Source organism: Drosophila serrata, unplaced genomic scaffold, assembly GCF_035046125.1.
Source record: "Drosophila serrata isolate PLE 108 unplaced genomic scaffold, ASM3504612v1 contig_382, whole genome shotgun sequence".
Taxonomy (NCBI): Eukaryota; Metazoa; Arthropoda; class Insecta; order Diptera; family Drosophilidae; genus Drosophila; species Drosophila serrata.
Window position 1 is genome coordinate 11,049,262 of NW_028257280.1, and position 14,222 is coordinate 11,063,483.

General features: G+C 41.0%; 3 protein-coding genes across 10 annotated transcripts in view; 2 read left to right on the top strand and 1 right to left on the bottom strand.

Annotated features, from left to right (window-relative positions):
* Nucleotides 1-5,797, bottom strand: Zip99C (Zinc transporter Zip99C). 2 transcript variants are annotated; one of them, XM_020942856.2, is made up of 5 exons: nt 5,351-5,797; nt 1,312-1,644; nt 725-1,246; nt 514-669; nt 1-455 (listed from the first exon to the last, which is right to left on the bottom strand). In XM_020942856.2, the coding sequence occupies exons 2-5, from the start codon at nt 1,523-1,525 to the stop codon at nt 277-279; spliced, it is 1,071 nt and encodes a 356-aa protein (XP_020798515.1). In that variant the 5' UTR covers nt 1,526-1,644; nt 5,351-5,797; the 3' UTR covers nt 1-276. The 2 variants fall into 2 exon arrangements, with proteins under 2 accessions (XP_020798515.1, XP_020798516.1); XM_020942857.2 differs by lacking the exon at nt 5,351-5,797 and having other exon boundaries at nt 1,312-3,925.
* LOC110176482 (WD repeat-containing protein 44) overlaps nt 5,639-14,222 on the top strand; it is a 10,591-nt gene continuing 2,007 nt past the window's right edge. The window contains exons 1-12 of one of the 7 annotated variants that reach the window (XM_020942850.2): nt 5,639-5,878; nt 5,940-6,571; nt 6,630-6,852; nt 7,770-7,862; nt 7,975-8,113; nt 8,191-8,935; nt 9,004-9,204; nt 9,264-9,987; nt 10,048-10,866; nt 10,928-11,056; nt 11,115-11,277; nt 11,360-11,807. In XM_020942850.2, coding sequence (XP_020798509.2) covers nt 6,486-6,571; nt 6,630-6,852; nt 7,770-7,862; nt 7,975-8,113; nt 8,191-8,935; nt 9,004-9,204; nt 9,264-9,987; nt 10,048-10,866; nt 10,928-11,056; nt 11,115-11,270 — 3,315 coding nt within the window. In that variant the 5' untranslated portion in view covers nt 5,639-5,878; nt 5,940-6,485 and the 3' untranslated portion in view covers nt 11,271-11,277; nt 11,360-11,807. Of the gene's footprint in view, nt 5,879-5,939; nt 6,572-6,629; nt 6,853-7,769; nt 7,863-7,974; nt 8,114-8,190; nt 8,936-9,003; nt 9,205-9,263; nt 9,988-10,047; nt 10,867-10,927; nt 11,057-11,114; nt 11,808-14,222 lie in introns of those variants that run through there. The other 6 variants (XM_020942851.2, XM_020942849.2, XM_086840198.1 and 3 more) reach the window with 6 other exon arrangements.
* LOC110176483 (uncharacterized) overlaps nt 11,148-14,222 on the top strand; it is a 26,371-nt gene continuing 23,296 nt past the window's right edge. The window contains exon 1 of the mRNA XM_086840203.1: nt 11,148-11,277. The gene's annotated coding sequence lies outside the window, so the exon portion shown is untranslated. The remainder of the gene's footprint in view (nt 11,278-14,222) is intronic.

The window sequence follows — 14,222 nt, forward strand, 5'->3', positions numbered from 1 at the left end:
TTCATGGATGGTGGAGAATCCAACGAGTCTCCCTTAAATGTCTATTTTTCAATTTTCGTTCCATAAGTATGATACAATAATACGTAATCATTAACAATAGTTTAAATATCATTCATATCGGCTATAATTACATAACGCAGGCACGGGATTACCGATAATCCTATAAAGTACAACAAATTCTTGTAAATTTGGAAACTGCCAAATGACAGTCGTAAAACTACAACTGCTTCGGATTAATTTTTCAACTTATGTACTGTTGTCGCGACATAAAACTTCCTAGTGTTCGAAAAGCATAGTCATCACGGCCATTAACGCAATGCCGAATATCAGGGCCACCAGCTGCTTTACGGATTCTTTCCGCTCCTCTTCCTTCAAGAGATCAGGTAATACTGTGACCAGAGCGATGTGCAGAAAGCCGCCGGCGGTGAACGGCATAATCCACGATGTACGTGCCTCTGTAAATGTAAAGATAAGTTCACTGGCTTGTCAGTGGCAAAGCCCTCATAAGCTTACCCATGGCCGATGTTACACCGGACCCACCGATGGCTACCAGAGCGCCTAGTAGACCAGCGCCCGCTGTTAGAAGCTGTGCCCGGGCGGCGTCCCAGCGACTGAAGCCAGAGCGTAGCAGGATGGCGAAGTCTCCCACCTCATGGGGGATTTCGTGTACTGCAAAAGGAGCAAAAGTTAAAAGGGTATACTATATAATTATGCTTTTACTTACGCAATATAGCGAATGTGGCCAGAACTCCATGCCGGAAGGAGACCAGAAAGCTACCAGCTACCGCCAGGCCGTGCGTGAAGTTATCAATCGAGTTGGCCAGCAGGTTCAGGTAGCCGGCCACCTTCTTCGGCTGCTCTTTCTTCTCCTTGGACTTTTGCTCTCGTTCGCGAAGGAAGCACACCTTATCCACATCCTCTATGTCACAGGCACCTCCACAGCTCTCGGCTGTCTCGCCCTCTGGCAATTGTCCGCCATGTCGGCGCAGCAAACAGTTGGCAATCTCCACACACTTGGGCTGTGGATTCTCCTCGTCCGCACTGGCATAACCGGAGAATATTTTCTCCACTATTGTAAAGATGAGTATGCCGGAGAGGACCCATAGGCCCGAGCGCAGAGACGGATGACTAGATGGATCTTGATTATCGCCTTCCCAGGCCTCTGGCAGTAGGTGAAGGAACACATCGCCCAGCAGTCCGCCGACAGCGAAGCTGAGAAGGACTCGCAGGAGCTTTGAATCCGCAGCTGGATGAAGAATAAGGTATATAATAATTTCTTATATAGCAAATTCCTTCTCAATTACTACTTACGATCTTTGTATCCCTCTTTGGCCATCTTCTCTTCTGTGGGAATGATGATCAGCGGGAATATCCCACTCAGTCCAATGACCACCGATCCTAGGAGCGAGAAGACCCATGGCGTGTACTGAAAGCTCTTGAAGTATTCTGGCATATACTGATCCATCAGGTTGGAGTACAACATGGCGAAATGTTCGTCGAAGAAGCTGCTGGTATTGGTGCTCATTGTTCGCTGGGTGTCTTTTTTGTGGCTATTTATGCGTTGGTTTTGTGCTGGAGGGACTAAGGATTCTTTTTCATTCACTGTTGCCGCCTGGTCATATCCTTATAATAAAGTAATGTGCCCTGATAAAGAAAAATTGGATATATACTTATAAATTTAGATACTTTATACACTAAGTTAGAGCGAGAATTTGCTTCGAAAATCCTACACCTAGCAACAAGCTCATCGAATGCTCAGATGCCTATAGTACCCAGTCAGTGTCAGACGGAATGTGATGGGCAAATCTCTTAGATACGGGACAATGGACTCCTGGCTGGGACTGTTGTCAGGTTCGATAAGCAGGCAGGTCTCTGTAAAACTTAAGTCCCGGCGGCTCAAGTGTGACTAGAGATAGCTTTGTGAGAAACAGCAGTCAATCAAACTAAGACCATCGCCCGGGACAGGCTATTCGTCAGGATGAGTCGGCCTCTTGCCATCGTGTCCTGCCTCAACGGTTTCATATTAATATATATAATTTTTAAATAATTGCAGATTTTAAGGATTTTTATTTAAATTTAATTGGGTATTTGCTTTTAGTTAGATTGGCATTTCTTTGTCATTATAAATTAAGTACTTAATTCAGAGAATTTTATATGATTATGTATGCATTTCTTAAACACAATATTACTTATATTTAGTCTTTTCTAAGACATATAATTCTGATGTTAATTCTCGTCTTATAGGTCTTTTAAAGGTATTTTCTTTGAATTGTATAAATCACTTTATTAACTTTAAACCATTTTTTTTTCCTAAACTATTAAGAAACCTCAAGAAATTTAGATTGTATTCGATAAATTAAACTTTTAAATCACTTCACTAAAGACTCTACTAGATTACAACTTATTTAAAAACTTTAAGCAATACGAAACAGATTGTAAATTAAGCAGAAATAACTAAGAAGGCAGAGCGGAATTACCAAACTCGATAACCGTCGCCCTTACTGTGCACAAACAGACTAAATCGAAAATTTTAGAAGACGCCGGGCGCTTGGAACGCCCACGTCAAGATATAATTTGTTTCCATTTGATTTCCGATTTGATGTGCACGAACGATGCAGCTTAAACTGTTCACTTTTTGCGGTGATAAGATTACAGACGCCGTCGCTGGAGTCGAGTCGACCTAAGTGGTATGATTTCGGCAGCTTTGTTAAACGGCCAATACTGCACATGTGTATTGGGGAATCCAGGTGGAATGGGCCCGAGAACCTGTGACAACTATACCTGAACTTGAAACAGGTAGCAGCAGATGCGAGAGACGAACCCATGAGCGAAATAGCTATGGCCGACCTCTTATCTTTCGCCGTCATTGTCATTGAACTATCACAAAAGCAAGTTGTTTAGATTAGATTTAGTCTAGTAATTACAGAAAACGGAATGGAGGGAGGAAGATCTGTCTGAATATATATAGAGTCTATAGTATATAGAAACTGATTCGTCAAGAAATTTAAAGAAAATAATTTCATTTGTGGTGTTCCCCTAAAAATTGTATGCTTCATGACAATGACCATGATGAGGTCATAGTGATCAAATAATTATAAAAACCTTAAAAAAAATTTGTTGAATTCAATGAATATTTATCAATATAGTTACCTAAAAGTATACATAAAGAAACATAAATACCAAGTAGCTTTCAATAGCACTTTCAAGAAATATATACATACTTCTTGATCTGCTAAAATGTATAAAAATATATGTACATATACTATATACCATGCCAGCTGCAAATTTAACTGTATAATTGAAATATTTGCCTGGTATGGGCATAATCTTTGCCAAGTTCTCAGAGATTCAATAAACTCTGAAATCATATTCTCTTTCTTTAGGTTGTAAGCCGGTTTTGAGTGTTTATTATGTAGTCGAAATTCGTTTCTAGGAAGCCAGTCAAGTTTCTTAACTTTAATTCTGTTGATCACTTGTACAAATACTCCAATTTCAGCACAATAAAAGTGAGACTTCATGTGTTTAGCTGTTGTTATTTTCGAACGAGCTTTTCGTTTAACAAAATAAATGTCTGTTTTTAATGGATTTTAAAACAATGAAAAGTTCTATAATTTAATTGTAAAACTACTGATTCTTCCTGGAAATTTTTAATGTTTTATATATGTAAATCCGAAAAAGTCACATGTCACATTATAAGAATTAAATTAATGTACACAAGTGGAGAGCATACAAGTCGTGGACAATAGATTCTTCCTCTTTTTCGGCTGAGAACGAAGCTTTAAAGTTGATTTGTGGCGTCTTTTCAGCCGTTAACACAATACAATAATAACTATAGCACCCTTGACTGTTACTAATGCGGAAATTTATGCTCCGAGATCCACAACTGGTGTGTGTTATCGCGCCGGTAACTGAGCTCGTTATGGGGGCGAGATCGTCTTTTACTGCCGTTCTTATAGACACAATATCGAAAGGAAATTGTAGTCAGGGGGTTTCAGGCAAAACAAAGTGTTGCTAAGTTGCAAATTACATGAATCATTATTGTCGCCAATATGCCGTAATATTTCATTGGATCATACAAAATGGCACACAGATTATTTTGCACGCTGCACTTAAAATGAGACATGGCGGCCGCTCGACCAAGTAAGCGAGCAATTATCAATCAGAACGTGCCGCACAGTTCGGAGTAAGTGAGAAGAAATGGGTCCCTTGGGGCCGATAAGGTTTAGCGTCTGTCTAACAAAGATACAATCGAAATGTACAATATAGAAACCCTGCACATATTTATAGCAGGCCTATGTAAATGTATGAAACAAAGAATTGATAACTGATATCAGGGAAATACACAAGTTAAATATATGGTGTTGTGTACTTTCCCGATGGTCAAGCTTTCACTATGTAATATTCATTAATTTATCAGCAATGTAAACTACATTGTTCGATTTGTTTTGGATCATAAGGGAGACCACACTGTGGTGTATACAGAACGAAATCCCTTTAAAATTTCAATAATTATTTTTAAACAAGATCGAAGCCGCAAAACCTGTTTGCAAAACAAGTTGTCTTTGCTGTTGTTGTCCGTCTATAAAATCTATTCAATTTGTTATTGGATTTGTATACGTTTGTGGCTCTGATAATGCTTAATACACACATATGATTATAATAGCACTTCGCGCACAGATTTCAGATTAGATTCGAGTGCGCCGTTCGCATAGTTTATCAAACATGGCCGCTATTAGTGACGTGTGGCTGATGATAATCTTACACTAGGTTAGTTATATCGCATTATTAAAGGGGAAAATCGGAAGTATTTGAGGTAGTTGAAGTTTCGGTTGAGTAGCGAACAAGTTGCAAGCAGTATTTCTTATCAAACTGGTTTCCGTTTTATTGAAAACCTCATACATGTATGTACATACATATGTATGTATATATTTTGGGTGTATGATATTTTTTTTTGCTGAGGACAACAATAAAGAGGAAATTGATAAGAAAGATGATTTAAAATGCATTCTATGCGGAAATTAGGTAGCTATATTTAGGTAAAAAATAGCATCTATAATTCCTTATCAATTTTTTACACCTTTGCCTTTGCACACAGCATTTTTTTCAGGAAGCCGCAAAGGGAAACAATGGCATATAAACAACCCACAACATACACAAGTATATAATAGTACATAACCGATAAGCATGACGAGCTTAAAAATTGCCATATGTCTATATTTATTTCTGACTGTCTATATTTATTTCTGACGAAACATGTTTATAAAACACGTATTTCACAAATCCTTTGTTTTATTAAAAAATTCTCTTTCTTGTAATGTCCGTAAGCGAAAAATATGCAGTTATTTTTTACCGTAATTCAGCTTGCGGCAGGTACGAGGTTAACGTGCTTTTATCAAAGCCAATTTTACGATGACGGCACAAAACAATAACTTTAGCCTTTGTATCTATTGACGTCCGACTTGCGTTTAGCCGAATTATCGCGATAAATTATTTTTCTATTGCGTAGTAAGCGATCATTGGCACCCGTTTTTTTATACTTCGCAGTAATTGCAGTCACTTGTATCTTATACACGGCGAAAGTTTGTTGTTGCTGTTATGTTGTATGCACTTGACCCCGCGAAAGTCTTGGGCTCAATACACGTTGCCCCGCGAGTCGCTAGACTGAACGTTACAAGTCGCCAAAATCACATGCATTTATACATTTTCGTTAAAGAAATTCGTGCCGTGCGGAAAATGTTTACAAATATCGAGACTGGCGCTGCCAACTCCTGGGAATGAAAATATACTACAAAATGATGGAATCGAAGAGCGGATTTTCTTCACCACGCCAATTGGCAACACTTTAAAAGCTCAAAACTGGGGCTGCCATACTTTAGAGGTGAGTTTTTATTTGAAATTGTTTTCCTTTTAATTACCAATTACCTAATTACCAATTCTAGTACACAGAAAACTCTAGGGAACCCTAAAGAAAGCCTTGCGAAAAGTTAAATACGATCGTGACCTAAGTCTTGCCAGACATAAAAATATGTGGCGCGCATTGTTTCGATGATTTTCTGAACAGCTGTTCAGCACAAGATATCGATTTTTCATGAATCATCTTGGCCTATCGGAAACGCAATCGCACACTTGACACCTCTAGTATTTACGCTCGGGCGTAAAACTCAATTAAAAATTAAATTTAAACTTAAATTACTAGTGAGCCTCCGTTTCCCCACCACCAATTGATGGCAAAATGCTAAGTACAATGCCTTTTAAGCCAGCGCTGCACCAACTGACATCACACAACTGAAATTCAACCAGACAAGAGCCACAAGCAACAAAGCGCCGCACCAACAAAAGGCAATCAATAACAAAAAAAGAGCTAGGAAAACGCGTAATTTCGTGGTCAATTTGCATACAACGGACGGGGGGAAGTCGTTCGGTTGGGCGGTTAGGTAATAGAGATAGCCACTCAACGACGCGCGACGCACACAACGCACGGGAAGATGAGTAAGCTGGAAACGGATTCGGACAGTTCAGAGGAATTTTTCGATGCCGAAGACACAACGCCCAATCGCCACTCCACGCTAAGGTAGGTACTTGCTTTTGGTATGTGCAGCCGGAATTCATTCGAGTCAATATTCTTACAGTCGTAAGTTGCCGCCTGAAGTGGCCCAGGAGTTTATCTTTCCCGATCCCGCTGTACGGGTCAATGCAGCGGCCTCGTCGGACAGCGATGCAACACCCATTGGCGCTGGAACGCCCGCCACCAGGAGTCCCACCAACAGCCTGGGTGCCCGGCTGAAGCAGCAGGAAGCTGCGGGCGGTGGCGTCTCCGGAGTGTTTGCTGAGCCGAAACCAGTGACCGGATCCGTAAGTGGACTGCATATGCTAGGTGTTCTCCGATCTTGGTCAAGGAATATAGTTTATATCTTTTAGTTGATGAGTTTTTTCAATGGTTTTGAATAGGCTTATAGATATATCTAAAGAAACTCTGAATATGGAAACCTTATGAGTTTCATTCATTCTACATCCTAAGGAAAGGTCTTAGATTTACCATGGACTAGATGTTTACTTGAGCTGTAAATAGTTAATATCATCCTTTTAAACACATTTTCAATTAATTTTAAAATCGTATCAATTTCTGTGACTGCCCGGAATATACCATAGTTTGGTATTGGTGTTCATTCAATATTTGCTTATAAAATATTCAGGATCTATAAAAATTATAGAGATGTTTTCTATTTAAAATATATTTAATTTTCTGTCCGTATAGATCAATATATATTTTCCTTTCCTTTTGTTGTCACAATAAGGCATACCACACTTTCTATTTTTAGACAACACCGGCTAGTTACTATCAGCGTTAGCCAACTATAAAATATTTAATTGCTCAATAAACAACGCCAGTGTTATATCATTTTTGGAAAGGAATTGGTTAAAAGCCGATATGATATGATTAATAGAGTTTACTTAGTGATTAAATGTAGATAAAGCTTAGATAAATATACTTTTTATTTGTACACAGCATTTCCGATCCAATTTAGAGTAATACTTTTTGGTTTTAATAATTATTTAAAGGCAGACTATTACTATTTATAAATTAAATTAATAATACCCAATGTCGTTGCCTCCTTTAATTTTTTGTCCATATTTGTGTTCTTTACTTTCATATTTTCTCCGCCTCATTTCCGATAAAACATAACGAACGAATATAAACTTGAATCTAAACCAAATGTATAATGTGTGGATACATATAAATCAATAATTATTCAAAATCGGGCATATAGTATGGTGGTAGACAGCGCTTTCAAGAACTGCGTCAGTTCATGCAGAACGATGAAGACGATAATCCAGGAAACACACTCACACCTGATTCTCAGGTATACATATCTTTCGTTATCCATGTTTAGTTTGTTATTCCAACCTTTGTGTTTTTGTCCCACACACACCGATGTCCCACTTGAATTTACTGACTTAAAACTCGAATTACAGAATAGCTCGACGGATGGCATTTTCACCAGCCGGTCGACGCATCCGTTTAAGGTCATCGAGACCGATACGATGAGCATACAGAGCATGACGTCACTGGGTCGCGTGGGCCGAATCTTGGCCGGCAGCATCGATCCCTCTGGTGAGTGAAGACTTAGATATTGTTTGCAAATATCAAAGCACTATTGACACTTTCGTTTTTATTTGCTTGGCCATTAGCCATTAGTATAGATCGTGAGTCGCTGGCCTCGTTGAATGCGCAGCAGCAAAAGCAGCAGGCACAGCAGCAGCAACAGCAACAGGCACAGCAACAGGCGCAGGCAGTGTCGAACACCAATCCACCGAGCACTGGCAACACCTCTTCCGGTCTGAGTACGCCCAGGGTTTCGCCGAAGCATCAACAAGGCAGTAAGGAAACGGCAGTGGCTGTCACAACTACGACAGGAGCTGCCAGCGCCATTATGCTGCAGGAGCCGGATGTGATAGCAAGCACGAAACTTGCCCAGTCAAAGACCACGGACTCCATCACCTCGAGTGGACCCGTGGCGCCGCCGCGAAGAAAGAAAAAGTCTCGAAACTTCTCCAATAGTTCCTCCTCCGAGCCGCAGGCCGATAATGAAGACACTGACAGTGACACCCGTTCGGTGAAGAGCGTCCAAGGTTTTCAGCAGAAGTTTGTCATGGAGTTTGAGAGTTCACTTAATGACGCATCTACCGCCTCAGCCTCCAACACCACTTTGACCTGCTCCTCTACGAATACGATCGTTTCTGCTTCGGCTTCGACTACGGCAGCGTCCTCGTCTCTGCCATCGACAAGTGCGATTCATATGCGTAACCTGGCCTCTTCGGTGACAATTGCCGGCCCCAAATCCTCGCAATCATTGGGCAGCAGCTCAACGTCTGTTCACTCAAAGCCAAGTCCCTCGAATTCAGCTAAAAGCAATTCGGCACCGGGAAGAGTTAGGTGCGTACAATCTTTAACTAATTATATTTTTTGAGAAGAAATGTTAACACATATTTTATGACTTGCAGTTCCATTGATCCTAATCAGGGTCTTAACCTATTCAAGGCCATTCAGGGTGGTTATGTGGTAAAGCCACGCGATGAAGCCAGCAATAAGGCGCAGGGTCCGTCCCAAGATGAAATCGAGCGCATTGAGAAGATGCTAATGGAGAACGCGAATCGACCCAAGCTGGCGGGCACAGGATCCAACAGTTTGGGCAGTGCCACACGGTAAGTTTTTTAAAACAATAGTGATGAATTCCCTCTTTATTAAGTCAATTCTCTTTTAGCTATCCTGGTTTCTATCGCGTAACAACCGATAAGGAACGGCGCAAGTCTGCGGGCGACGAGGATGTGCTCAAACAGATGAATATCTATGTACGCACTCGCACCAGCTCGGGCAAGCAATTAACCGACTTTGAGATACTCGAACAAGTTCCTGTGAAGAATTTGGACACCGGCGAGAACATGCCGCTGTCCGAAATGCGTTCACCACCTGTGCCTGAGGGCTGGAATCCACTCTCGCTACACATCCTGAAACTTACCTCGCACCTGGAGGTGATCCAGAAGGAGTCTGATGAGGAGAGTGTAATTGGCATACCGCCCAGTACTGAGGGACAGGTGCCAGACGAGGAGGAGCTCGAGACAGAGGACGGAAGTCGGCTCAAAAAGAAGACGGCGCGAATTAAACGTTTCTTTGGCACCACCATGAGAAAGACGGTGGACAAGGCTAAGTCGATTGCCTCGGAAGTTTCTCATGCGCGGCACAAGGAGGATGTGGCGGACATCGAGGATGCCATGAATCCCGAGCAGAATATCAAAATCAAGGCCTCGTCGTCCAACAAGGGGCCGTATGAGTTTACCAAGCTCCAGCACGTCCAGGATTTAAGTGGCGAGGACACAAGCGCTGTGTGGTGCATGAAATTCAGTTCCTGTGGACGCCTGTTGGCTACTGCCGGGCAGGATAAGGTGCTTAGGATCTGGGTTCTTAAAGATGCCTATCCATTCTTCCAGGTTAATAGCTGCCAAGTCATATAATTTCCCCAAGTATCTAACAAATCTTTTTTCTTCTAGGACATGCGCAACAAATACAATGCTGATCAAAAATCTTCGCCTACGCCCTCGCAGGAATCTCTAGTGTCGCAGCATTCAGCGGAGGAGGCCATTGCCATGGCTACTGCAGCCGAGAAATGCCCTGGTCCGTTTATGCCCAAGCCATTCTGCACCTACAATGGACACACCTCGGATCTGCTGGACGTCAGTTGGTCGAAGAATTACTTCATTCTGTCGAGCAGTATGGACAAGACTGTGCGCCTCTGGCACATATCCAGAAAGGAGTGCCTCTGCTGTTTCCAGCATATCGATTTTGTCACGGCCATTGCCTTTCATCCCCGCGATGACAGGTACTTTTTGAGTGGAAGCCTTGATGGCAAGCTGAGATTGTGGAACATACCCGACAAGAAGGTGGCCCTGTGGAATGAGGTCGATGGCCAGACGAAGCTTATAACGGCCGCCAACTTCTGCCAGAACGGACAGTTTGCCGTGGTTGGGAGCTACGACGGTCGCTGTATATTCTACAACACGGATCAGCTTAAGTACCACACGCAAATCCATGTGCGTTCCACCCGAGGAAAGAATCGCATTGGACGCAAAATCAGCGGCATTGAACCGATGCCCGGCGAGGACAAGATTCTAGTCACCTCCAACGACAGCCGCGTACGCCTCTACGATCTGAGGGATTTGAACTTGTCATGCAAGTACAAGGGATATTTGAACGTCTCCTCGCAGATCAAGGGGTCCTTTAGCCACGATGGAAAGTACATTATAGCGGGTTCCGAGAATCAGTGCATATATATATGGAAAACTAATCATGACTACTCCAAGCTTAGTTCGGTGGGTTTTATAAATATTAATGTTTACAAAAGCATGTTTTAATGTTTCAATTTATTTACAGGTTCGTCGCGATCGAAGTGATTTCTGGGAAGGCATTAAAGCACACAATGCCACGGTAACATGTGCCATATTTGCGCCACACCCGGAGGCCATAATTAAGCCCGAACCGGATGAAATCTCGATGGAAAAGGTAATAGTTCATAATTTCTTGTCAGAATATAGTTTGTAAACGTATTATATCATTGCAGTTGGCTCATAATCAGCCCGATCCACTCGTTGAGCAGCACAAAAAGGGTTGTGGCTATGTGCTGGTCAGTGCCGATTTCAACGGCGCCATCAAGGTGTTCATCAACAAGACGAAGCCGAAGCACAGCAGCTTACCATACACAGCCATCGCGGATTAGTCTATAGGTAGAAGATGAAAAGAAAATAGAAGAGTAAAGCTTGTATTTTATTATTTTATTTTTGTATTTGTGACATTTTATATCATTAGTGACTAGTGCCGCCATCGCTTGACCCGTATTTAATTAACTACTAATTTCTGTCCCGCTTTTCCCCCGATTGTTGATAATTGCTGCTGGCGCGAACTGTTTAATCTTACGCAAAATATGTTATGTATTTTTAACGCCCATTCGTGTGAATATGTGTATAAATATTTGTTTAACCAAGTTGATTATTTCGAAAGTCAATTGTATATTGTTATGACTGTACAGAATCTATTATTTAGATCCGCTCGATTAATTACTTCTTCACTCTGATGTGTAAACTAGTTACTACAGAACAGGCCAACCCGCAGGGGTTCGGCGAAGGGATTCGGTTTGCCGAATCGTAACTAAATTATTTTAAAAGTTTACGAACATAACATCTATATCTTAATATAATTAACTTTTAAACCATATATAAATATATATTTTGTGTAAATTAAAAATGTGCAACCAGGACACAAACTGTAGCTTTAATTCTGCTTTAGTTCTCTGTGCGATTTTGAAGTGCTTCAGGATTAGAGAGAGCTTATAGCAACATTCCTTCTAACACACACGCCGGGATGGTCTCTGCTATTTAGCAAAAGCTTAACCTTCATATTTGGGGCTTCCCGTTGGAGCGAAGAAGTAGACAAAGCTCCAGGTAATTCGATACTTGCCCAAGGGAACTCGAGAGACATTTGTTAATCTCAGCACTCATAATTGCAGAGGAGTGGTGACTGCAATAAGACAAAGCAAAGGTCTAAGTGGTTCGGTCTGTCTGGTTTCTATTTCTGATGTTTTGGGGTTGCGCCTTAAAAGCACCCCCGAAATCAGGCAGTTTAAGCTGTCATTTACTTAGAAAAGACAGCAGTAAAAGTCGATTAAAAGCGGAGTTACGATTTGGTCTTACTTTAGTCCGCAATGTGGACGTTGGTATGTGAACCTGCATACATAACTTAGTACCTCTGCATTATATATGTATGTTGATAAGAGTGGACCATAGAAAGACGTATACTCTACAGTTTTCAGTTTTTATTATGCTTCTTTATTATTTGTATTCTATTTTATTCCTCATTACTTATTCTTATTATATTACTCATACGCACTGTAGTACATGGCATGTACTAGTTTCTATGGTGTTTACGCAGATACGAATCTGAGTTTCACATGTTCTCTGGTAAAGATGACTAAAGTCATTCCATATCCGACCAAATTCTCACTTTCCATTGCTGAAATCATTTTTGTCTCCCACTAAATGAACCTCTTTGTATTGGTATCTTACTTTCACCATCAAAATTAAGTCTAACATGTCTACAAAAGGTATTGGTTACATGTTCTGGCTAAAAGTAGGATTTTATAATGAAAAAGTGAGGGAATAAGTTATTCTCTAGTACAAAATTCAAATTAGTTTAGTCTTAGGGATAGTTCTCCCCTATGGAAGCAAGTCCACCCTATGCCACGTACTCGAGTACTTGCACATGCAATCAATAAAGATTTTATTTTTTGGAGGGGGAGGCTTGGGGTGGCTGCTGTCTTTTGTCGCGATGCGGCAACCAACAGCTGTTGCAACGCCAGACGACCCCTCCGAAAAAACCAAACAGCAGCCAGACGCCGGCAATGGAGGAGGCGGTGGTCTCCCTCCCAGATACCCGTTCCGAATGGCAATCGATGCACTTCTGGCCATGTGCCAAGTTTCTCTTCGGGAAATTCGGAGAGCCAACAAAGAGAGGGAGCCCAGAAGAGATTTTTTTCGGGAGATTTTTGTTTTTTTTTTTTATTTATACAAAAGTTAAAGTCAAATTAAAGTTTAATTTTGTTTTGTCTTTGGGGAACTTTTTGGAATTAAAAGTTAATTTTTCCTTGTGATTTGTTTGGGGAGTTGTTGTTATAAAGAGCAATAGCTTCAAAACTATTGAACAGAATGATCTGAAATTTGGGATACTAATTCTTTGTTATGTTTGCTTCTTATAATTGATGAAAATTTTAAAAGATTTCACATAAATCTAAGGATTTTAAAGACTAATTAAAGGGTTGCTATAACCCTTTAAAATAAACACTTCTAGTTTGGGACATAACAAGTTCAGAATAGCTTAAAGTCAGATTTACTCTTGGAAGTTAATAGTTAGAATTAAATATAATATTGGCTTATCATATTTTTTTAGATTTAAATTTAAAATTAATTTAACAAAATAACTTCACTAGATTTTTAGAGTAGCTTTAAGTCAGCATGTAATAACGAATTTGTAAAGTGCAGAGTTTTCGAGTTGTGCCGCGTCACTCATTTATCCAAGGCACCCACACTCCCGCAATCTCACACACACTCATACACCCTCTTACACACTCACACACACACACACACACACACCCCGTGAGGTAGCAACAACAATGTTGAGCAAGGTGCGCTTAGCCGACGCTCTGCTCTCTCGGTTCGTGTTTTTTCTCCGTTTCAGTTTATTTCTGACTCTCGTGCAAAGCGCAACGTCTAGCGGACAACCTATATCGTCTCGTATCGTATCCGAATCGGCCGGACTTTGTCATTGTCTGCGTGCGTCTTGAGTGTGTGTGTGTGAGTGCAGGCGATGCGATGCGATGCCTTTAAGCTATTTCAAGCGCAAAAATGCATAAAATATATAAATTTACAATATTCATTTAACAACCGCCAATGGATGGATGAATCATTAGAATCGAATGATTGGGAATTTCCCCACGAACCGATCATACGCACACTCCCATTCCCGTCCCAGCTTCAGTGTGGGTGCGGATGCAGTGAATAATTGAATCGAATAAATTGTATATACATTGTATATGTAAAGTTTAAACAAATTAAGGCCTTACGAAGATCGTAAACTGGAAACCCAGCAAGTGCCGAAAATCAGTGCAACAGTGAAACTT

Bases quoted from the DNA above. Each gene is read 5' to 3' on its own strand.
- Zip99C (XM_020942856.2), bottom strand. From the start codon at position 1,525: ATGAGCACCAATACCAGCAGCTTCTTCGACGAACATTTCGCCATGTTG. The intron at 1,247-1,311 runs GTAAGTAGTAAT...TTCTTCATCCAG, and splicing joins CAAAGAGGGATACAAAGATC to CTGCGGATTCAAAGCTCCTG. The intron at 456-513 runs GTAAGCTTATGA...TTACATTTACAG, and splicing joins CGGTGTAACATCGGCCATGG to AGGCACGTACATCGTGGATT.